Genomic DNA, 25375 nt, shown 5'->3' with positions numbered 1-25375 from the left:
CTAACTTGCCTGAATTTCATTTGCCCGAATGATTTGTTTACCATAAAAATCATATGACATACTCGTTGTTTATCCGAATATTACCTTCCATAATCATACAATGCCATACTATTTGTTAGCCATATTATTAAGTGCAATAATATGGTTTCATAGAATATTCAAACGCCATAAGCAATTATTGCCATATTAATTGTTGCCCATATTATTACCTAACCTAACCTACTTTCTGATAGCAGTTTCATTTTCCAGGGGTCACAGTTCTAACCTAACCTACTTTTCCAGCAGTTTCATTCTCCAGGGGGTCACAGTTCTAACCTAACCTAACCTACTTTCTGATAGCAGTTTCATTTTCCAGGGGTCGCAGTTCTAACCTAACCTAAACTACTGTCTGATAGTATTTTCATTTTCCGGGGGTCACAGTTCTAACCTAACCTAACCTACTTTTCAAGCAGTTTCCTTTTCCAGAGGTTCACAGTTCTAACCTAACCTAACCTACTTTCTGATAGCAGTTTCATTTTCCAGGGGTCACAGTTCTAACCTAACCTAACCTACTTTCTGATAGCAGTTTCATTCTCTAGTCCTTCTAGTAACTATTATAGTAATTTTCGATTCTGCCAAAGCACATTATGGAAATTGACTTTTCTGGACGCTAATTTGTATGACAAATGATGGTATGGAATGTGGTAATTACGGATTTCGATGATTCTGACAAATGACATTATGGAAACTGACTTTATGGGAAACAAAGTTTCTGGCACTAGATTAATATAGTAAACAATGATTATGGCATAAGATGTTATGAGAAACAATATTATGATTGTTGAATAGGATGGCAAATAAAATTATGGCAAATGAAATTCTGGCAAATGGGGGTATCCCGTTTGAGTTATCTCTCGAATTTCTCAAGTATCGAAGTAAGATTCTGCTTCGTAGGCAGTCGAAACAATGAGGTCGTTGGCCGTGGTTCTATTGTTCGCCTTGGCGTACGCCAAGCACGAGAAATATAACGGGTAAGCAACTAAACAAATTTTAATTACAACATTTCTAAATTCAACTCTCTTGTCGCATCAATGGTCCATTTGCCATTTCCTTCAAGGTATCTCTTGGAATTTACTTATTAATAAAAAGAATATGTTTTTAATTTTGTGTTATTTTCTATCTCTTCCTTCTCAAATTATTTTTAAAGCATTTTAGAGTGATAGCTTCTAATATTAGGTAACTGTCATACTATTAAAGTTCATCATTCAGGCATACGTTATTTTACTTATTTTATTGTTTTATAACTCAAGCATATCTGAAAGACCCGAAGAGCTTTATAGTCACACCATTTTACTAAAGCATACTTATTGTTACTATAAAATCAGCTAATTATTATTTAAAGCACTGCCGCTTTAGAAACATTTTTGGTTTTGAGGAGCCCAATTTATTGAGCTGCTTAAATTAAAATCTTAATATAATTTGCTTGGCTCTTTGCCTCCAACACAAGAGCCGACAAGTCCACGGAGATTTTCCTCTTAATGAAACAGTGATGTAGCTGTTTTAGACATGTACATCATTTCGAAATCCTGATACCTTTCACAGATGGAAGTCCTACTACGTGGGACCAGCTTCCGCGGAGCAATTGAGCAGCCTTGGGCCACTCCTCGACAAATACTCTGTAGATGTCCTAAGTCACCCCATCGTCCAACGGGAGGGCGTTGTTCTAGTAGCCCCGAAACATCAGGCAGATTTCACTAAGGCTTTAGAAGGCTTGGCTATCAATTACAAAGTACATGCCGAGGATGTGAAAGCGTAAGTAGACTGTAATATTAAAGTAGGTATGGCCCGTGAGATTTCAAAAAAGGCCTTCGGTTTTCGGGTTAAATCGAACATGATCCTAAAATGTATACTGACTTGTCTTGAAAATTTGGCTAACGAGTCGATAGAACTATCGGTAGAAAGATCGCTATAAAAAAATCCAATACTTAACTGAACTAATCAGAAATTCTAAGAACAAATTAAATTACTTTCATAGAAAATGTTTTAACTTGTTATTTTAAGTAGTAACACTACTATTATGTTCTAAACATTAAATAAATGTCATATACAAAGAAAAAGTGACCAAAGCCTCCAGTGCTCCGAGCTGGAATCGAACCAGCGTACTCCGCTTACCGGGCGAATGCCAGAACCACTCGGCTATCGGTCCACGAAAGCAAGGGTCGAAATTTCTAAGTATATGACATTTCCGAAGGCTCGTGGCGCCCTCTGGCCATCCCTGAGGTAGAACAGTATGGTTCGACCTCCTAGCCGAATCAACTCAGGTGATTACAAGCTAGCGAAGAGAGATGGCGCTGCCATTAACACTGTGTTAACTCTTCGCTAGCTTGTAATCACCTGAGTTGATTCGGCTAGGAGGTCGAACCATACTGTTCTACCTCAGGGATGGCCAGAGGGCGCCACGAGCCTTCGGAAATTTCATATACTTAGAAATTTCGACCCTTGCTTTCGTGGACCGATAGCCGAGTGGTTCTGGCATTCGCCCGGTAAGCGGAGTACGCTGGTTCGATTCCAGCTCGGAGCACTGGAGGCTTTGGTCACTTTTTCTTTGTATATGACATTTATTTAATGTTTAGAACATAATAGTAGTGTTACTACTTAAAATAACAAGTTAAAATATTTTCTATGAAAGTAATTTAATTTGTTCTTAGAGTGTTAATGGCAGCGCCATCTCTCTTCGCTAGCTTGTAATCACCTGAGTTGATTCGGCTAGGAGGTCGAAGACTTTATAAGTTCTACTTTTGTGATTTTTTTCATATTTTTTAAACATATGGTTCAAAAGTTAGAGGGGGGGGGGAACGCACATTTTTTCCCTTTAGGAGCGATTATTTCCGAAAATATTAATATTATCAAAAAACGATCTTAGTAAACCCTTATTCATTTTTAAATACCTATCCAACAATATATCACAAGTTGGGGTTGGAATGAAAAAAAAAATCAGCCCCCACTTTACATGTAGGGGGGGTACCCTAATAAAACATTGTTTTCCATTTTTTATTTTTGCACTTTGTTGGCGTGATTGTGTAACGTAGTATATTTTCTTGGTCGTAATTAATATTTTTTTATAAATCTAAAATCGAAATTTCTTTAATTTTATTTTGTTTCAAATCCTGTCTTAGTGCAAAAATACTTGCATCCACGCATGTATGCACTTTTCTGCATAATCTGTGCACGGGTTGCCAGATAGCTAAAAATAACGCGTAGTATGAGATTTTTTAATTGTTACTCCAGTACATTTTGATAAATTAAATTAATATAATTATATAGAAATAATGCAGAAAATTATCTTAAATACATAACAAAATACTATTATATTAATACTCTAAATAAGAGGCCTGTCTGGAGTGACAATCTTGCTATGTACATCATAGTAAATCTTTCATGACTCTGATGGAGTCTCAAATAAATATAATATATTAATTCGATATATTATGTCTTCCTGGGTTTGTCACCCTATGTCCTTGATTGCTCCATATGCAAATAGGTTAATGATCTTGGGTGGTCCATTTCCTTTTTTGACCCCTTTTGGGTGCACACGCACTTTCTCCAAGACCATACCGCATGGTGGTCAAAACGGTGGAAGCAGAAGGCCTGCAATAATCCTCGGATTGAGGATGATCTGTCTTCTGCTGTGGGATTGGGAGCGCTCCGCTAGGAAATTTCTTTGACCTTTAGCGGAGCCGGGATTATATTTATAGATATATATATTATTAACTCTGGAAATCCTTGTGACCGGCGCAAGTTCTGAGTCCTGTTGCTGGAAGACGGCCTGCCTCTGCCGCATTTGTCTCGGTGTCCACGTGGCACGCGTTCCGGGTTGAAAAGTCTCCGCAGTGCAGCCAACATTCCCCGGGAGGTCCCGTGCCACCTTCCACAGCTTTCCCGAAGGTTCACCATCTTAGAGGTCGGTCCAATTTATCCTTCTAATGGTCAGGGCAACTGCGTCAGCTGAAATTTAGTTAGATTAAATTCATAGTCAGTAATTTAGAGCAAGCAAATATTTTTGAGAACTGGTACCTAGGGTATTTTAATAGTATAATTTCTAGTTAAAAATTAAGATAACTTGTGTGAAAATTTACTTAGAACCCTTTTAAGCGACCTAGCTTCCCGCTGAGCTCTGTACATTTCATTGGTGTCGAACAAGAGAATTATAGGTCAGTTTTCACACGGTTAGCGCAGTAAGTAACTAAATTAAGAACCAACTGAACAAACACATTTTGGCAAGAATTTTCTTTATAAATAAATGTTATAAAATATACAAAATCTTAAATTATTTATCTCCACCATATACTTCCCCTAGCAAGCTTATTTCGACACCGTTTTTTATTATTTTCAGTTTTAGTATTTTTTTTCTATTATTATCACTTGTGTCCTTAATTTTGTACAGCCGGAGCTTTAAGTTTATTTAACAATAAGGCACCCTGTGATAATTGGCGCCCAAAGTTTTGAATTTAAAAGCTTGCTGAAGGAATTTGTGGAATTTTGGTACCAGAGAAATATTTAGAAATTTTTTGTATGACTCACCTTTTGTTTTTGCTGCTTGCTCTTAGACTATGAATTATTCCTTTTGTGTTATTATTGAAGTGCATTTCTGTTGATTTCCTGCACATTTTTTTATATATTTAGAAAGGAGAAAGTTTAGTGATTACGTAATCATTTTGAGGTTATTCAAGTGTCAAAGAAAGTTGAACACGTGTTAGTGTGCATTGACTTCCATAGTTGGAAATTTGAATAATTTTGTGTGCATTTTCTATAATTTGTGTCGCCTTGAAACTTTTATTATTATTTTGAACGTTTTACAATATTTTTTGGAAAACTAAAAGTTGCCTGCACTTGTAAGCAAAAGTTTACCAGGGTTTTGATTAAAAGTAGTTGCACTGACTTTCAAATTTGCCAGAGCTTTATCATTGTGTTACTAGATTTTATATTTAGCTTAGAGCCAGCAAGCATTTGGTTTTTGTTTTTTTTGTGGCTTGTAACTCTAAGACTGTTTAGGACACATATTTTTTTTGTTTTGTGCTTGGACTTTGGCAAGTTTAGAAAGAATATTAGATTTTGTCAGTCAGCTGACTGTTTTAAAAGGTAACTCAAATAAAACAAGGTTTGAATTTTTTAAAAGAATATTTATAGTTTAAAGTACACACTTTTACATAATAGAGCATTGTAATACCAGTATTCTCAAGAATTAGATTCACATTTAGCAAAATGGAGAGAAATATTCAGTTTCACGCATTGTTGAAAGATGAGCTGACTTATGAGGTGAAAATTCGTTCTGAAACTCCCGCCAGTACAGTAGATGCTCTGAGGAAACAGCTTCGGGTTCTTGTTGTCGAGGCTCCAAGCGAAGACATTTTAGAAACTTCGCTAGCGGCAGACACGGAATTGGATATTGTGGCTAGGAAGATTGATGATTTGTCGTCCCTTGTCGCGAAGTATAGTGAGTCCAAGGAGAGGTATGCCTTGAGCCGAGCGAAGGCATTAGGGTACCATATTTATCATCGTCTTGCTAGGATCCAGCCCGAAGAGGATGACCAGGCATTGTTGGTTACGAAGTGCAGTTTGCAGTCCAGGTTGGAGAGTCTGCTGGCGGAAATTGAAGGTCCACTTGTGGGAACTGCAGCACCAGTTGGTGTCGCTGAGGGTTCGAACCCAAGTGCTTCAGCTTCGGCCGGTAGTTCTGAAATGCCAACAGATAGTTTTAGAGAAATGCGTGTACAATGCTCGAGTGACTTGAACATTTCTAAATGGCAAGTCAAATTTAATGGATTGACAGACCCGCGCTCATTTTTGGAGCGTGTGGAAGAATTAAAAGAGGCAAATGGTGTGTCAGATTCCAAATTATTTAAGGCCGCGCCTCACTTGTTTATTGATGGTGCTTTATTATGGTTCCGTGGTATTAAGAGTTCGGTTTCAAGCTGGCAAGAGTTAAAGTCGCTCTTGTTAGATGAGTTTGTCCCTGGTGATTATGATTTTAGGTTGAAACAGGAAATTCAGGCTAGGACACAGGGCGAGAACGAGCCCATTCATTTGTATTTTGCAGTAATGTCAGGAATGTTTGCTAGATTAAAGTCAGACTTACCGGAGGAAGCGAAGCTTGACATCTTGTTGCACAACATTCGACCACATTTTACACAGCAGTTAGCATTGGTAGACATCCATTCTGTCGCCGAACTGAAGACTTATTGTAGAAAGGTTGAGTTTTCACAGCAAAGGGCGAAGTTATTTGTAGAACCGCCGAAGGTTAGTGAACATACACTTTGTCGCGATCATGTGTATAAGGCCTCCAGTTCCAAACATCAACAAGTAAACGCTATTGCTGAAAAACAAAGCTTCGCGAGAAAGTCTGACGGTTCGGTGCCACAGTGTAACACTTTGCAACAGAGAAAGCAACATTTTAAAACTAATGACTTTAATATTTCAAAGCCACAGCGGCCGGTGTGTTACAAATGCAACAAAACTAATCACAATTTCAGGCTTTGTAAACAAAGGCCTAAAAATGGTTCGTTTAAATGTTACGGTTGTGGCAAGCCTGACACTGTGCGGTCAAAGTGTGACATTTGTTGTCAAAAGGGTAACGTTCAGAAACCGATACCACAACAATCAAAAAACGCCTAAGGCAGAATCGCAGCAAGTTAAATGGCCAAGTGAATCGATTAAATTTAGAATCGATTACACAAAATAATAATTTAAGTTCGATTGCTACGATTCTGTTTACACCAAATAAAGATGATATTAGGCCATATTTAAAAATAGGTGTAAATAATTTTGAGGTTTACGGTTTAGCCGATAGCGGCTCAGCATTGTCGGTTTTAGGTAACAATGCACATTTGGACTTTTTGAAATTCGGTTTTGTACTTCAAGAGGCACACTCCAAGTCGTGTAGTGTTGCGAATGGAGTCGATTGTGAGACAATCGGGCATATTTTTGTCCCGGTTACTTTTTTGAATGCTACCAAGGTTATTAAATTTGTAGTTGTACCCTCTATTGTTAATCATGTTGTTTTGGGGGTAGATTTTTGGAAAGCATTCGATTTATTGCCTGACGTTTTAAAAAATGCGAAACGTATGACTCCACCTGAAAATTATTTTATGTGTAACGGTTTAAGTGCGGAACAAGTAAACACGATCCGGTCTTACGAACACTTAACTGCGGCCGAGAGGGAACTCGCGGATACCGTTGTAGGCAAATTTAAAAACATTTCGTTCGAGGAGAAGGGGCTTGGCAGAACCAGCTTAATGGAGCACACCATTGACACTGGCGACGCCATGCCCATCAAAACGAAACAATATCCTTTGTCTCCGGAAAAACGCGCTGCTTTAGCCTCCGAGTTAGACCGTATGTTGAAGTTGGACGTAGTTACGCCCTGTGAGAGCCCGTGGAATAATCCGGCTCTTTTAGTTAAAAAATCTAACGGTGATTGGCGATTTTGTTTAGATTGCAGGAAATTAAATTCGATCACGAAAGGAGATTCGTATTCCATTCCGTATATTCCCCAGATTTTGGACAGTTTGAAGGAAGCGAAATACCTGACCACGATCGATTTAAGTTCCTCATTCTGGCAAATCCCGTTAGCTAAGGCCTCACAGGAGAAAACCAGTTTTTGCGTTCCCGGTCGTGGTATGTTTATGTTCAAGGTCATGCCCTTTGGCCTCTGTGGAGCGCCTGCGCGTCAGCAGAGGCTAATGGACAGCCTTATTGACCATAATATAACGAGCGACATCGAAAACGGTTTAGTTTTTTGTTACATCGATGACATCGTTATTTGTTCATCAGATTTTCAGACGCACATACGGTTGCTCAATCGTGTGTTGGCGAAGTTGGAAAAGGCGAACTTAACCATTAATTATGAGAAGTCTAAGTTCTTCAGGCAGTCTATAAAATACCTTGGTTACGTCGTAGACGAGTTCGGGTTGCGTACTGATCCTGACAAGATCTCTGCCGTTCTCAACTTCCCCACACCAACGAGCGCGCGTGACGTAAGGGCATTCTTAGGAACGTGCTCATGGTATCGACGGTTTATCCGAAATTTTGCATCGATAGCCGCTCCTCTGAATAAACTTACGTCACAGGGCAAGAAAGCGCCACCTTTCAAATGGTCTGTAGAAGCAGAGGAAGCATTCAAAACTTTAAAAAACGCTTTAGTTACGGCACCCATTTTGGCGGTACCGGATTTTAATAAACAATTTACAGTACATTGTGATGCGTCGTCCTACGGGATTGGCGGAATGCTTTCTCAGACCATCGACGGTGTTGAGCATCCTGTTGCATACGTTAGCCGCGCCTTAAATAAATGTGAGCGAAATTACAGCGCCACAGAAAGGGAGGCTCTCGCGGTTTTATTTTCAGTGGAGAAATTTCAGGCATATTTAGGCTCGCGTAAATTTAAAGTGATCACTGATCACGCGTCACTCAAATGGTTCATGAACCTTGAAAACCCGTCAGGGAGGTTAGCTCGTTGGGGTTGCAGACTGTCTCAATTCGATTTTGAGATTGAGCACAGAAAGGGATCGCTTAACGTTGTGCCTGACGCACTTTCGAGACTTATGAAAGTTGACGTTATAAATATTACAAATGATGACGCTGAGCCAGACGAATGGTATGACAAGATTGTAAATGGCTGTAGGTCATTTCCCGCGAATTTTCCGAATTTTTGTTTAAAAGACGGGAAACTTTTTAGACTTTCGAAGGCCAAGTATAATTTGTTGCGAGAGTTTGATTGGAAAGAAGTGGTGAAGAAGAGTGATCGAAAGAGAGTTTTGCAGCAAAACCATTGCGAAGCAACTGCAGCTCATTTAGGTGTTTTTAAAACTCATCGCCGGTTGGCGTTGACATACTTTTGGCCCGGTATGTACAAGGATGTAGTCGAGTTCGTAAAGGCTTGCGATGTCTGTGCAGCGTACAAGCACTCGCAGAAACCGACTGCAGGCCTCATGGGACAACCAAAGGTATGTCATCGACCATGGTTGGTAGTTAGTATCGATCTCGTCGGTCCGCTTCCGCGCTCTCGGGCAGGTTATACATTTTTATTGGTTGTTACATGTTGCTTTTCGAAACATACACTGCTGTTTCCACTTCGCCGCGCTACTAGCGCTTTGGTGGCGAAGCATTTTGAAAACCATGTCATTTTGGAACATGGCGTACCTGAAACCGTGATTTCGGACAACGGAGCGCAATTCACGGGATCAGAGTTTAAGCAGTTATTGAAACGCTACAACGTACCTAACATTTTTTACAGTCCGCGCTATTCTCCGCACGTGAATTTAGTGGAACGTTATAACAAAATTGTAATGACCGCCGTAGCGTCTTACGTAAAGGAAAATCACCGTACATGGGACGAAAAACTGCACCAGATTAGGTTTGCCATAAACAGTGCAGTCAGCGAAACCACCGGGTATTCTCCTTTCTTTTTAGTGCACGCTAGGGAACCGGTCATTAACGGCTCCTTTTATAAAGATACCGATAAACAATATGGTGTAGGTATCCCTAGAGAAGAGTATGCGGGCGAATTTGGTTGTTTGAAAGATATTTTTGAACAGGTTAGGGTACGTATGTTGCAAGCACATGAAACAAATGCCAAGTATTATAATATGAGACGCCGAGAGGCGAGATTTTCGGTTGGGGATATTGTTCAGAAGCGTACGTACACGCAAAGTGACGCTTCTAAGTTTTTTATGTCGAAGCTCGCACCTAAGTATGAACCGTGCAGAGTTAAGAAGGTTTTGTCCCCATTAGTTTACGAGCTCGAAAGGTTGGACGGTCTCAACCAATCGGGTCGTGGCATATTAAAGACTTTAAGTAGGTATTAACGGGAGTCAGGTTTTGTGGTAGAAGTCATCTCTGGACGCAAAGCCTCGAGCCTGTAGGGCTTGTCGCTTTGCCGCCAGGGTTGACAACTGCCATCACCTAGCTCTCGTAATGTAACATATGCGGTTGAAATCGTTAGTAGTGTTAAATATTCGGTAAATATTTAATTCACGAATTTTGTTCGGAACGTGGCGAACAGAAAAGCTGTTTCGTTACTAAGTTTGCATTGTGTGATGTATGTTAGGTATTATGAATGCGTGAAGTATGCTAGGCGCGATCGATACTGTGCTCAGTCTTAAATCGAATTGGGCTGTAGGTACTTATAGTTTGGTTAAGAGTTTGGAAGAGTTATCCTTGGACGCACGATCCCTCGTCTTGTACCTGTCGTCGTGCCGCCAAGGACGACAAACCACTCACCAGCTACTGTGCCTCTCAACCTCAAGGTCAGAGCCGTCTTTAATATGACCAAATAGCAACATTTGTTGCAAAAATTTTGTCAGGTACTACCATACCGGACAAACATCGAAATAGTACGGTTTTTTGTATTTTGTTAGCGTATCCTTTAGGTAACGCGTCGTTAGGCTAAATACCTAACGTTTTAGTTTAGGTACTATTTCGCATGTTGCCACGCCTTGTTTTTGTTTACGGTATACCATGTTTTGTGGGTGTTGTGCAACATGATTTTGGATGTTTCGTTTCCTCCGACAAGTTAGTCGGGGACACGGTTTTGGAATATTTAGAAGTTTTAACTAAGAGGGACTGAAACTTAGATTTTGACGATTTTGTTTTGTTTTTGAACTTCAGGTTCTTTGGATTTCGGAGTCGGCCCATAGTTTATGGACTAGACATTTTCATTTTGCCCGGACAAGCAGAGTATATTTTAAGGAATGCTGATCAGCGGTCCTGGCGTTGGATATTGGCTTTCTTAGCACAAGGTGCTTCACATCGCGTTGTGCTGAGAACGCCAAACGGTTCGTTCACTGGTTGTTAGGTATTACGGAGGTTTTTTCTATGTGTTGCGCGGTTGGCCTCATAGTTTTTTTTACCTGCCGTTATTGGTTACGTGGGTTCGAGATTTTTTTAGTTTTGAGTTTTGTGGATATGGCCTTTCAGGCAAGTTGATGAAAATGGTAGAATTGTTTAAAAGTTAGGAAGCTTTGATGGTTTTGTGTAGACATTTTTTTTTTAAATAAAATCTCGAAGCCTCGTTTTGTTTTCCCTTTTTCATTGTCCTTCTGGGATACTATTTCTTTTAGTATTATAGTTCAGTTTTCTTGCCTTAGGGTTGTTTGTTGCCTTGGTTCCTCACAGTTCAATGTGATGAAAGCCGCTGGGGACAGCGGGCGGTTCACCTACGTTAACCTTTAAATCGCGGAGGGAGGTATTGTAACGTAGTATATTTTCTTGGTCGTAATTAATATTTTTTTATAAATCTAAAATCGAAATTTCTTTAATTTTATTTTGTTTCAAATCCTGTCTTAGTGCAAAAATACTTGCATCCACGCATGTATGCACTTTTCTGCATAATCTGTGCACGGGTTGCCAGATAGCTAAAAATAACGCGTAGTATGAGATTTTTTAATTGTTACTCCAGTACATTTTGATAAATTAAATTAATATAATTATATAGAAATAATGCAGAAAATTATCTTAAATACATAACAAAATACTATTATATTAATACTCTAAATAAGAGGCCTGTCTGGAGTGACAATCTTGCTATGTACATCATAGTAAATCTTTCATGACTCTGATGGAGTCTCAAATAAATATAATATATTAATTCGATATATTATGTCTTCCTGGGTTTGTCACCCTATGTCCTTGATTGCTCCATATGCAAATAGGTTAATGATCTTGGGTGGTCCATTTCCTTTTTTGACCCTTTTGGGTGCACACGCACTTTCTCCAAGACCATACCGCATGGTGGTCAAAACGGTGGAAGCAGAAGGCCTGCAATAATCCTCGGATTGAGGATGATCTGTCTTCTGCTGTGGGATTGGGAGCGCTCCGCTAGGAAATTTCTTTGACCTTTAGCGGAGCCGGGATTATATTTATAGATATATACCCATATAACCATAATCGGTCGCCGTTCCTACGCAAATCCTCCTATTTTGTGTACACACAGGTCTTCGGGTCTCAATGCTTAGTCGCAGTACGGTCGACGTTTAGTCGCGGCGACCCAAATGGGGACGATTGGTAACAGGCACAAATGGTCACAGAAGTGACAGAAGTGTGCACTACGCGTGCACACATTGTTACCGTTTGGCGACTACTTTCCCAAAATCATTCGTTCATTTCATTCTTTTCAAATGGCGACTGTCAGAGACGTCAAAGTAAAAAAGAAATAAAATCATTTGACATTAAAATGTAATGGCGTAAGAATTTGTTAAAGATAAATATTGTTTGCATTTGTAATATAATGTGGGCTAATTACCATGGCCAATTAAATTGCTCGAGTGATTTCATAAAATAAGTCTAAATTTATCAACGCGCCATCAATTTACCTCAGTTTAACCAGTAATAATATTATTGACTACTCGGTGTTTGCGTGTTATGTATATTGATTGGTGAAGTTTTAGTGCTCTGGTGCATATACTATACTGAAATGATAAAAATAATGCCTAGAAAACCAATAAAGTTGTTAAAATATGGATTAAGACGGTAATATTCCATGTAAAAAACAGTCGCCAAACGGTCACCAAACGGTCAACAAACGGTCGCAAAATGGTCGCAGCGTACACGCGTGACCGAAAGCAGAATGGCTTCTTGTATTCATTTTTTTCAGGTATCCTCAAACTTTATAAACAATTAAATATGCCGTCGTACTCAGTTGCCCTCACTAAAGAAGATTAAAAAAAAATTGTAACGTGCGTACCGAGCTGCTGGGTTGTAAAGGATCGGGGATCATATTATTATGGTCTTCTATAGAGCAACTAGTATTGTGCGGCATTTCACAATTGACACTTGTTAAAGTAGTCTTCATTAATATTACTATCAACATTCATTTCAGCGATCTGTACTTCTTTTGTCAAGATTTTTGTATAGATAAGTGTCTACAAATTTGTAATGTTAAAGAGACATAAATAAAACGTAGTAGAGTAAATAATGTGTTTTTTTTTGTAACCCAAACAAAATACTTGTAGATACGAGTGCGGAAAAGAGGAAAATCGATACGAGTAGCAATAAATTAATACACGAACGAAGGGAGTGTTTTAAATCGACACGAGTTGTGAATGTCCTTTTCGCACGTGTATCGTACGACGATTTTCAGTACCTAAATCTAAGCTAAGAGTTTCGACCAGACAAGAAATGAATCATTGCTTGATTTGCTCGCACTACTGCGTTAAAAAAAGCAGCATCTGTACTGAAAAAAACTATCATTGCGCAACAGAAATTCTATTAATATCACAGTAAATACTCTATTTCATTTGATTCCTACTTTTATTGTGTAAAGCAACACTACACTTCATTTTTATCAATAAGAATTAAAAATTATATATTTAATACATTAAGTAACTATAAAGTGCTTATCTATTTGTATTATCATTCTGCACTTTTCTTAACTTTCCCACATTTCTATAAAATGTCGAAGAGTGCTTAAATGGTCATCGTCGTTTATTATTATTTAATTCGCTCATATTTAAATGATTCAAAGCAACCAGTCCACAACTTCACAAGACAGTTTGAGAAACCTTCGTATTTCAGATTGTCATTTGCGGATACAGTGGTTTAGGAGCAGTTCGGTAATCAGACCTACACATGTGTGTACAAATTCTGTCAATGTCACTGTCAGAAACCGTTCTGACAGTGACAATGACAGCCACAAATTCGTCCACATGTTGTTACCGTTATGTGTGCAAACGTCGACTAATAAAGTGTCGTTAAAAGTCATTCTGACAGTGACATTGACAGCCACAAATTCGTACACATTTTGTTACCGTAACGAGTGCACACGACGACTACATTTTGTTATTGTATCAATACGGTCGCATTGTTTGCACGCCGTTACCACGCGTTATGTCACATTTGACAGTTAGTTACTGATTTGAAGATTTTGCGACTGAAATGGTTGTATGGGTATATTATTAACTCTGGAAATCCTTGTGACCGGCGCAAGTTCTGAGTCCTGTTGCTGGAAGACGGCCTGCCTCTGCCGCATTTGTCTCGGTGTCCACGTGGCACGCGTTCCGGGTTGAAAAGTCTCCGCAGTGCAGCCAACATTCCCCGGGAGGTCCCGTGCCACCTTCCACAGCTTTCCCGAAGGTTCACCATCTTAGAGGTCGGTCCAATTTATCCTTCTAATGGTCAGGGCAACTGCGTCAGCTGAAATTTAGTTAGATTAAATTCATAGTCAGTAATTTAGAGCAAGCAAATATTTTTGAGAACTGGTACCTAGGGTATTTTAATAGTATAATTTCTAGTTAAAAATTAAGATAACTTGTGTGAAAATTTACTTAGAACCCTTTTAAGCGACCTAGCTTCCCGCTGAGCTCTGTACATTTCATTGGTGTCGAACAAGAGAATTATAGGTCAGTTTTCACACGGTTAGCGCAGTAAGTAACTAAATTAAGAACCAACTGAACAAACACATTTTGGCAAGAATTTTCTTTATAAATAAATGTTATAAAATATACAAAATCTTAAATTATTTATCTCCACCATATACTTCCCCTAGCAAGCTTATTTCGACACCGTTTTTTATTATTTTCAGTTTTAGTATTTTTTTTCTATTATTATCACTTGTGTCCTTAATTTTGTACAGCCGGAGCTTTAAGTTTATTTAACAATAAGGCACCCTGTGATAATTGATATACATATTGGTACCAAATTTCAGCTTTCTAGTGCTAACGGTTACTGAGATTATCCGCGGACGGACGGACGGACGGACGGACGGACGGACGGACGGACGGCTGGCGACTTCCAGCACTGATCTTTCGGTCCGGGATAATAAGTTGGTATCCGTTTATGTTATTCTTAAGTTTCTAGCAGTTTGAAGTAATTAAGTTAAATCATCTTAGCAATGTTTGGTTTTCAGTGCCTTGGACTACGATGATACATTGATTGCCTCTAAGAAGGCACGGGATTTAATGAGGAATGGCGGTAAAAGCCTTCCTTATGACAACTATCAGTCTTTAGAAACGGTATGTAGAACATTAAAATAGTACTTATTTTGAATGGTAGAATAAAATACTATGACGAAGTCAAACTTCCATAAAGGCAGTATGAATGAATTACTACTGATAATATAGTTATGGAACTGTTGTATCAAGTACGGTTTTGATGGCACTGCTACTGATGTGCCGACGGAAAGTTTCCAAATTTCTGAAATTTTCACACAGGAAAACTTCGGAAACTTTCCATACTTTGTATGGACAATTGTATGGATGGAAACTTTCCATTTCATAAATTTAAATTCCCTTTAGTTTTCGTGAAAGTTTCGTGAATTTTTCGAGAAATTAAGATTTTTTTGGAAAGCTTCCGCAACTTGCACATCATTACTGCACGGGATAAACGGCATGTTTAAACTATACAACAAAACCTTGACTTCTTCAATTTGACTTGCATATGATGAATTTTTATATTTATTTTACGGTTATTTTTACCTAAGGTTATAATTGTATGATTGTTTCTTAATTTTTGACATATTTTTTTTTAATGTTTTAATGTTTTTTGACCGATGTTTCGTTTTAAATCCATTTAGTCTGCTAATTTATCGTGACTGTACGTACTGTAATTATTGTAAAGAATTATATATTTGACTGTATAGTATTAATTAATGTTATTTCGATTTAATTTTAGTGGTTGGTAGAATTGTAATCTCTCTGTTTTATTCCGTACGTTTTATTGTATTCCAACTTTGCTTAAATTTTTATTATTCTAAAATTACAATTTTTTTTTTAAATATTATTATTTGATTGTTGTTACTTCATTCATTTAATTATGATTAACTCTGATGCCTCGCCCCAGGTCCCGTTCCTGGAGTGTCCAATTTGTCGTGATCACAAGCGGTATAAGGGCCAGAAAGGCCTTAATATCCACTGTGTTCGTGCGCACAGCCCACGCATTGATCAGATTCCTGATCCGGCAATCACTTGGGATGTGATAGTTAACAGTGGCGTAAATCCGGGCACGACACCGGCCTCCGTGGCGGCACCGGCTTCGCTGGCTCAATTTCTGGCGACTCTTAAGTCCGGCATTAAGCTCACGAAGAGGATCCCTAAAGGGGCGCGCGCAGCGGCAGCGCGAAGTCTGTCGGAGTGCGTGGCTAGAGTTGTGTCACAGAACAATTTCGCGGCGTGGGAAGATCTTCTAACTTTTTCCTATAAACGTTTGCATGTGCCACTCACAAAATCAAACCGTAGCCTAACCAGTATTATTAAATATAATGTGGCTCATCCGGCGTATCCCATTTCTTGGTCTGCCAGTAACGTAAGCACAATAAATCAATCCTCACATTTGCCTTCCACGAATTCGAAATACAAGTGTAAATTGATTGAAAATAAGTTATCTGATGGGGATGTGAGAGGCGCAACTAGGTTGCTTTTTTCATCTGACAGTCTGGCAACATATTCCCCGGCCGTTCTCGGTGCGCTGGAGGAGAAGCACCCAACTACGTCAGCGTCCTCTCTATCACTGAACCCGCCGAGTTCTAACCAGCCTCTACAGGTGTCGAAAGTTGCTGTGGTACAGGCGGTGCTGTCCTTTGCGGCTGGTTCAGCCGGGGGTTTGGACGGCATCACCCCCCAACATTTGAAAGATTTAACTGGTCCATTGGCGGGGGATGCGGGAGAGACTTTAATGGAGGAGCTCACTGCTTTGGTGAATTTGATGCTCTCCGGAAAAGTATGTCCTGATATTATCTCCGTTCTATACGGGGCTAACCTCATCGCGTTAAAGAAAAAGGATGGAGGCATCCGTCCAATTGCAGTGGGAAGCACATTACGGCGCATAACGTCAAAGATCTGCTGCCACGAGTTTCACTCTCGCCTCACAGACAAATTTAAACCTACACAGTTAGGTTTCGGGGTAAAAGGCGGTTGTGAGGCGGCGGTGCATGCAACTCGGTCTTTCATCGAGAGTGAGAACTTCGAAATTTTGGTTAAAATTGACGTGGCTAATGCATTCAATTCTGTCGATAGGGGTGCTCTTCTTTCTCAAATAGAGAGTGAACTTCCGGAGATCCATGGTTACCTGTGGCAGTGTTATGGTACGCCCACGAAACTCATGTTCCGGGATCACGAAATCTCCTCTTGTGTGGGATGCCAGCAAGGGGACCCGTTGGGGCCTGTCATTTTTAATTTAGCTATCCACCCAATAGTCACGCAACTTACATCTGATTTGAACATTTGGTACATGGACGACGGCACGATTGGCGGCAGAACTTCCTCAGTTCTGGCTGATTTGAAAGCAATCATCGACCGATTCTCTGAGATTGGCCTTGCGGTTAACTCTGCCAAGTGTGAGGTATATATTTCCGAGTCGATTTCTGCGGACAACAGGGCGTCTTTAATCAATGACATCAATAACCTCACGCCAAATATTTCGGTACTTACTCGTGAGAATCTTGCACTTTTAGGCGCCCCGATTTGCGATGAATCGATTCCGTCAGCCATAGACTCTAAAATTGAACAGTTTAATAAATGTTTAGATCTGCTTCTAAAAATTAACCCGCACATGGCTATCTATTTACTTCGTCTTTGCCTCTTTTCCCCAAAATTTTTGTACATCCTCCGTTGTTCCCCGATCTGGAAATTTCCTTCAATTACGGAGAATGTGGACCAGCTGCTGAAAGACACTGTGTGCAAAATTTTAAATATTTCAGTCACTCCTTCCAGTTGGTCACAGGCGATTCTCCCAATAAAATTCGGCGGTCTCGGTATTCGCACGACAAGTGGGTTAGCGCTCCCGGCCTTTCTGTCGTCTATCCACAGCACTCTCACCCTCATTAGCGGTATTTTGCGTATTCCTTCAACCGCTAATGTTCCGGTGGCGTGCTTGGCGGTCGCAGAATCGGCATGGGTGGCGAATCACCCCGGCGAACATTTACCGACGGAAAAAGCCAGTCAAGCTGCCTGGGATTCTGCGAGCATTAAGTTACAACACATGCAGTTGGTTCAGAGTTCGCAGAACCAGTCTGAGCGTGCCAGGCTACTAGCCGTATCGGAGCCTGAATCGGGCCATTGGCTGCATGCGTTGCCATCGCGGAACATTGGCTCTGTACTGGATCCCTCTGCGGTGCGTATTGCAGTGTGCCTTCGCCTCGGTCTTAAGATCTGTGAGCCGCACGCGTGCAGTCGCTGTGGGAGTGCCGTGGACGCTCTGGGCCGGCATGGCCTACATTGTCAACAGAGCTCAGGTCGACTCTACAGGCATTCCACGATAAATGACCTCGTAAGACGTGCTCTCTCCACCGCCGCTCTTCCCGCAACTCTGGAGCCATCGGGTCTCTCTGCCGTGGATGGCAAGAGACCCGATGGGTGCACACTCGTGCCTTGGAATTTGGGTCGCGCCTTGGCGTGGGACGCCACCTGCGTCGACACTTTGGCTCCGTCCCACGTGGAGGGCTCGGCTAGGAAACCTGGGTCTGCCGCCGACCAAGCCCAAACGATAAAGCGCCGCAAATACTCTTTCTTAGTGAACGATTATGAGTTTGCGGCGCTAGCATTGGAGACTATGGGGCCTTGGTCGTCTGACACCAAAAATTTTATTAAAAAGGTGTCGGAACGCCTTATAGGTGTCTCGGGGGACCAAAGAGCCGGTTCCTTCTTTGCTCAGAGGTTGAGTCTGGCGGTGCAAAGGGGAAACGCCGCAAGCATTCTTGGGTCTATGCCGGAGGCGGGGGATCTGAGGGAGGTTTTTTATATTTAGTTATAACCTGCATGTGTTAGTTTTAGTCTTTAGGGTTTTAAGATTTAATTTTAAGTTAATTATAAGATTAAGTTATATTGTTGTTGTATGTAATTTGTATTTTTATCATGAAATAAAAGTGATTTAGAGTTTCGGATATCATATCAAAAAAAACAAAACCTTGCAGTTGTCAACGTTTGCTAATGATTTAAAATTATATGATTGATTCTATTTTAAAGTACACAATATCATGCAGTATTATTCTGAATCACATAATTAAAAACGCTCTAAAGTTATACGGCTCGTACCAAAGAGTTCTTCGGAACTTATGTGCGAAATATTATTTGATATTTGCCAGTCGCTTTTCGGAGAAGAAAAACATCGTGAGGAAACCGGACTAATTCCATAAAGGCCTAGTTACCCTTCGGGTTGGAAGGTCAGATGGCAGTAGCTTTCATAAAATATAGTTGTTAAAGCGGATCCCCAGGCTCCCATGAACCGTGGGAAATGCCGGGGATAACGCAAGGAGGATGATGATTTTGCTAAGTAAATTTATTCTACTTTCAGATCAACGCCTACGTGATTGACATCGCAGCTCGTTTTCCAGACACTGTTACATTGGTTAACCCCACCAATTCCTTCGAAGGCCGTCCCATCTACTACTTAAAAATTTCCACCACCAACTTCCAAGATGAGAGGAAACCCGTGATCTTCATTGATGGAGGCATCCACGCTAGAGAGTGGATCTCCCCCCCTTCGGTGACGTGGATGATTCATAAGTTGACTGAAGACGTGACTGAGCCTGATCTTCTTGAGAACTTTGATTGGATCATCCTGCCTGTTGTCAATCCTGATGGATATGTGTTCACCCACACATCGGTGAGTTTATTTGATTTAATTGTAATCTTAAGCCAGTAAAATAGTAAAATGACTATTCATTTGTTTCACAATAAACGCAGCTTAAACAAACATCATAATTTGTTTCCTCTCATCCCATTGTGTTGGCGAATATCTCGCTGCCACCAGTCATCTCCTCATTCGATTCGATTGTGTTCATTTAATGTCATCTCGCACACATTGCAATCAGCTTTTCCTTTGTTTTACCAAGGACCATTTAATACTAGACTGATATAGCCCATACAAAAAAGCGTACCCCTGAAAAAAGCTTAGTTTTTGCTTTAAAACTAGATGGCGTTGTTTCGTAACCCGGGAGTGGAAAAAAAACATATTTTCACACATATTTTTACTTGTTTTTATATTATACTATGAATAACTATCAAAAAACTTTATTTTAATATCAAAATATTGGCTCAAAACACAATTTTTACAAATTATATTTTTTGGTCGGCCTCGACGTAGTTGTGATCGCTTCGCTGGCTAAGTTTGTTCGCATGTTGTCTAATTATTGCCAAATAAAATGACTAGATGACGTCGGTGGACTAGGAAAATGTCACATCCGTTTCGTTGTTACTTGTTCATTAATATAATATACTTAGTGATAATAAACCTATATGTTGAGCTCAAATACGCTCAACAAAACGCAATCATTGTGCCAACAGATGTGACATCTGACATCCATGTCACATCACAAATGTCATTGTATGATTTATTGAATATTCATAATATATGGATATTAAATATTTTAGAATCGCAGCAGCAATGCGAGTAGAGATACAGAATTAATAACTATATAAATTAATAATTGTATGACCAATGACCTCATACATAAATTTACCAGTTTAGGTGACAGAAGGCGAATCCAATTTGTAAACATTAAATGTGCTAAGGAAAAGAATCTTTCCGATTTTCAACGGGACACGGCTGAAGGGGCGAGCTGGTTTCGACTGCGCCCATGCATCTCAATTGTCCAGAAAGTTCATTCGAAGATCATTTTGCTTATAATAATCTGAGTAATCACAGTGAACGGTTTGACAGTATTTCAGCTAACATGTAGAGAGACTTGCTAGCTTCGTCGTTCAGGCTTCGTCTTGGACAGAACGCGGATAGTTCAGCGTTTCTTGTATGTCACTCCGAGCACCCTAACCATCGGCAGCGTAGGCCATGCACTGGCCGACTAGGTGTGGCACTTTGGATTACGTTTTTATAATAAATTAATGATAGATTGTATTGTTTTGGTAATATATTTTCTACTCTTATACTACTCGTTTGGTACTCGTATAAACCTATACTTCGTTTCTTTTAAGATTAGAATTATCTGTCAAACGGGTAAACAAACAAGCAGTGGTCGTAGACCTTCCTTCTTCGATTTCGGCCGATACCACTGATTTCTTGGAACTTATGTACATAGTATTATAAGTTATAAGTTCCAAGAAATCAGTGGTATCGGCCGAAATCGAAGAAGGAAGGTCTACGACCACTGCTTCTTTGTTTACCCGTTTGACAGATAATTCTAATCTTATCAGCTTGAACTGAGATAATAAATGAATAAAAAGAAATAATTAGTGAAACTCTGACATAAGTAATAATTAATGAGACTATGCGTTTTCACATTATCCGATCCGATGTCGGATGTAAGACTGATACCCCATACATTACAGGCGCTATCTTGGATTTTTTCCATTTAAATCCTTCCGACATCCGATATCGGATCGGATAATGTGAAAACGGACTAAGACAATAGATACTTGGTTAATGTTATATATGCCTATGTATATCCCACCAAAAACATTCTGTAAAAAATAGCCGTCTCGATGGAACTGCTTGTTTATCTCTAAAAAGTAATGAAATCTACATAAAGTTCCTTACTGCGATTTCTTTATTGTTATAGTTAACTAGCCTTTGCTGCGGCTTCGCTCGCGTTAAATTCGAAAATCTCTCCACAAACTTCCATCCTCCATTCTAAGGAAGTGGGGGGATATAAAAAGAGACAAAAAGTAGCCTATGTCACTTTCCATCCAGTGAAAGATGGACAAACAAACAGACACACACACTTTCCCATTTATAATATTAGTATGGATGTTGTGTGACTTGGCCGTTGAAGTGTAGTGGTGCTGGCGACAGATTTGTGCAATGGTGTCATGGAGCACCTGGTTATAAACTTCTTTATACCCTTGTGTATAAACAAGTTTATAAGTTTCATATTCGATGGTCCGAGCTAAGGTTCGTAAAGCCATGAAGCCAAGCTGATAATTATTGACGCTAAACGCCGATCGAAACGCAGTCTGAAATGGGTGATAGACGTACGATACGAGCAAGTATGCGTACTTATGGCTCGACGACCTTTTTCGATTGTGTGTCACCGTAAGTACGCGTAAAAACCGCCGCGCATAGTAGTCGACCATCCAACGCGTACTTGCTCGTACGCCTATCACCCACTTGACGTCGCGCCAACACTTTATGGAAAAAGCGGGTTTTTGACAACTACCAATAAGATTTTAGACATTCAAAAATCTTCAATAATTCTGTTTCGGTCGCACTCGTTCAAATATAGGGGAATATATTGGTGTGAGCGAGACGGTCAGGAGATTGATTGTCAACATGATATCTATCATAAACACCGTTCGAAATGGCCTCATTAAAATCTAAATTTTAAATATATTGAAAGTAATATTACTAATCATTGACGTCACGCTCAAAATGAAAGAGATAGAAAATTTGACAGTATGGTACTCTTTTGCATGATTGTCATAATTCAAAATAAGAACGATGGCTTGCGTTGTAAACAGGGACTGAAACATGACACGGGCCCCTAGCGTCATCTATATACTTTTCACTGTATCACTTGTAATGCCGTTGAACTACCGCGTGCGTATTTAAAAAAAAACAACATTTTTATTCAAATGACACTCTTAGTGACATCTAGCGACATAGATTTACGGCTGCCAACGGGGTACGGTATTTAGTATGGACTCTGCTGGTCCTTTATAATCGTCCTTGCCTATAGTATTCCGGCATAGCCTCACGGACTGATGCTCTAGGAATATATGTGCTTCCCTTTTACACAGCGATCAACCTCTCGGATTGAACTGAAGGTATAAATTAGGGTCGGTAATAACCTTACAGACTATACTCATTGCACAATGTATCTATTTAATAAAACAAAGCTGGCATGTACATAAGACACATTCTATCAAATGATTAGACAAAGATAACTGAAAATCATACCTTCATATTGCGAATCCTCTAGCAAGGGATCGGGTTCACCGATATCTTGGTCCGCATACTCATATTCATTATCTGTATATGAGGACGTAACATAGGGCCTAATCGATTCAACCAATTCGAAATTAATCGTTAGATTTGGCAAACGATATGTCTTAGCCACATCGCAACATACTTCAAAACAAATGTGTCAAAAATGTGAACTCACAAATCTGGGACAATAGTTAGTTATCTTAAATTCGTATTTTTTTCTAAAAAAAACCATACACCCGCGATAGATGTTACTTTAATTGCTGATTGAGAAACGGGCTTCAAAATTAACTCACACTAAGCAAGTGTCAAAACTATGACATGTCAATCGCATATCGAACACACAAAGCCCGTTTCTTAACAGCAATAAAATTGATGTTACATCTATCGCAGGTTATGGTGTTTTTAAAAAAAGTTACGAATAAAAAAAAACGAACTATGCTATTCTGTTTCCTATAATGGACCTAACTATATGCCGAAGTTAACGGAATTCAATAAAAACACGGTGTATAAGGTCAACCAGAGTATTTGCACTATTTGCGTCTCGTGGGACAACGTCGAACGTAGGTTTCAATAGTTCTAAAATGTTCCTGAATATATTTAAAAGACTTATTTAAACCAACAGACGCGCATACCGTGGTTGACTTTGGCTTCTTTTTTTTATTGATGGTTCGTTGTAGTATTCTTGGATTGGCTAGATTCAAATTAATATATTTACCAGGGTGTACGCAATACCACAATCGCTTACGTTTCATTAGCGTACCGTTATTAAAAGACAGCAAAGTAAAGGTCATAACAAATATGTACATATAGGTGAAAAACTTAAGAAAGTCACCTGTTGTATGTGTGAGTGACGTGTTCGAACAGGCGCGAGGCGTTTGTTTTGTTTGTGTTACTAATTTTAAATATATGTGTTCTCTATTTTCTATTTTCGTGATGCGCACTTATTGTTCTGTTCTGTTTCTTGTTTTCTTATTGCTAGTACATGTACGTACGTGTTGTGAATGTCACGAATAAATGTCTTTTATCTTTATCTTTATTCGAACACGTCACTCACACATACAACAGGTGACTTTCTTTTCCACCTATACCAGCTACTTAATAAGGCGTATTTTCCTGAAGTCATGCACGGAGCCAATAACTTATCTGTAATCACAATTGATATAATATAACAGGGATTTTCGGTGATTAAAATATTGTCCTATAATCAGACAACGTGACTAAAATGACGTTTAAAGAAATGGAAAATATTATGATAAATAGCCTGGTTCTACGTATATCGAATCAATTCGCTATACAAAATACATACTTAACAAACAAACAGTTATGTTTGTTTCATGTTCAGTCTATTTATTTTTAACCCCCGACGCAAAAACGACGGGGTGTTATACGTTTGACGTGTCTGTCTGTCTGTCTGCGTTTGTCTGTCTGTGGCAACGTAGCTCCGTAAATTTAGATTTAGTTTTTTTTTTGTTTGAAAGCTGAGTTAGTCCGGAGTGATCTTAGCCATGATTCACGAAAACCGGTCCACTATGTTGCGGTCGGGGGTTTTTTCAAAATTTTAGTTTTGTGGTTATTCCTTTAAACCAAACCGATATTAATAATACTATTAATACTCCGAACCACAGAACTTTATTTAGATAGAAGAAACAAGGTCATCTATTTGTATAGTGGCCGAGCGTGTCAAATTTTGTACTGAAGTTGTTTCTTGCCTGTAATTTTAAATATGTCTCAGGCTCTTGATTGTTCATAATTTTTGTGTTGTTGCAATTGAATATCACGTAACGAGTCATTTTTTATGTTTTGATTGACTTCAACTTACAAAAATTGACGCCCGAAAGCTGCAAGCTGCGATTAAAGACGGACAACTCAGTGGATTTCACTGAGTTCATTTGACACGCTAAGTAGATACGTTTGCTTGATCTATGGTATATACGACATCTGTGCTCCGAACGCATAGTATCTCTGTTCTTTGTGATTCTCATTTTCGTTAAAATATTACCTACCGCCGCTATGGGCTCTTTGAATCTATGCGTAGATGCAACGGAACTTTTATTCATTCTGAACTCTTATCCCATATAATTATAGTTTCACTTCTGATTAATATTTGATACAATGCCGTTGAATAAATTTCAAGACATTTCTTTGAAAAAAACATTCTTTGTTTTATGGACATTCCACAAGAATGTCGCTTACGACATGCAATTCTTATTATACTTCTGGTATGAAGACATTAAGAAAGAAAGCAAGTTGTGTCGGACAACCTTTCATGACTTGTTTAACAAATTGGCAGTATTTTCTCAAACTAGGTTTTTTTTAATATTTTGTTTTTTGTACATGATCTGTTAATGACCTGGGTTGCAGCAGAATTATCAGTTGCTTCGCCTGAAAGAGTGGAGCGTATTACAGAGCCAGGACCGTTTTGTTTTGCTGCAACACAGCAAACCCGTACATTTTAATTATGCTTCTTGTTTTTTTTTTGTTTTGTTTATACTTATTATTTTTGTTTTAATTGTGTATTTTTTGTGTGTAT

General features: G+C 39.3%; 1 protein-coding gene across 1 annotated transcript; it reads left to right on the top strand.

Moving 5' to 3' along the window:
- Window positions 1-757: 757 nt before the first annotated feature.
- On the top strand, window positions 758-19622 carry LOC125235848 (carboxypeptidase B-like). The gene is made up of 4 exons (XM_048142457.1): window positions 758-1010; window positions 1582-1791; window positions 14879-14984; window positions 19258-19622. Exons 1-4 carry the CDS (start codon window positions 946-948, stop codon window positions 19606-19608), a joined length of 732 nt encoding a protein of 243 aa, XP_047998414.1. The 5' UTR covers window positions 758-945; the 3' UTR covers window positions 19609-19622.
- Window positions 19623-25375: the final 5753 nt, after the last annotated feature.

This window comes from Leguminivora glycinivorella, chromosome 18, assembly GCF_023078275.1.
Source record: "Leguminivora glycinivorella isolate SPB_JAAS2020 chromosome 18, LegGlyc_1.1, whole genome shotgun sequence".
Classification (NCBI taxonomy): Eukaryota; Metazoa; Arthropoda; class Insecta; order Lepidoptera; family Tortricidae; genus Leguminivora; species Leguminivora glycinivorella.
Note: the sequence above shows the minus strand (reverse complement) of the source record. Positions and strands in the feature narration are given on the sequence as shown.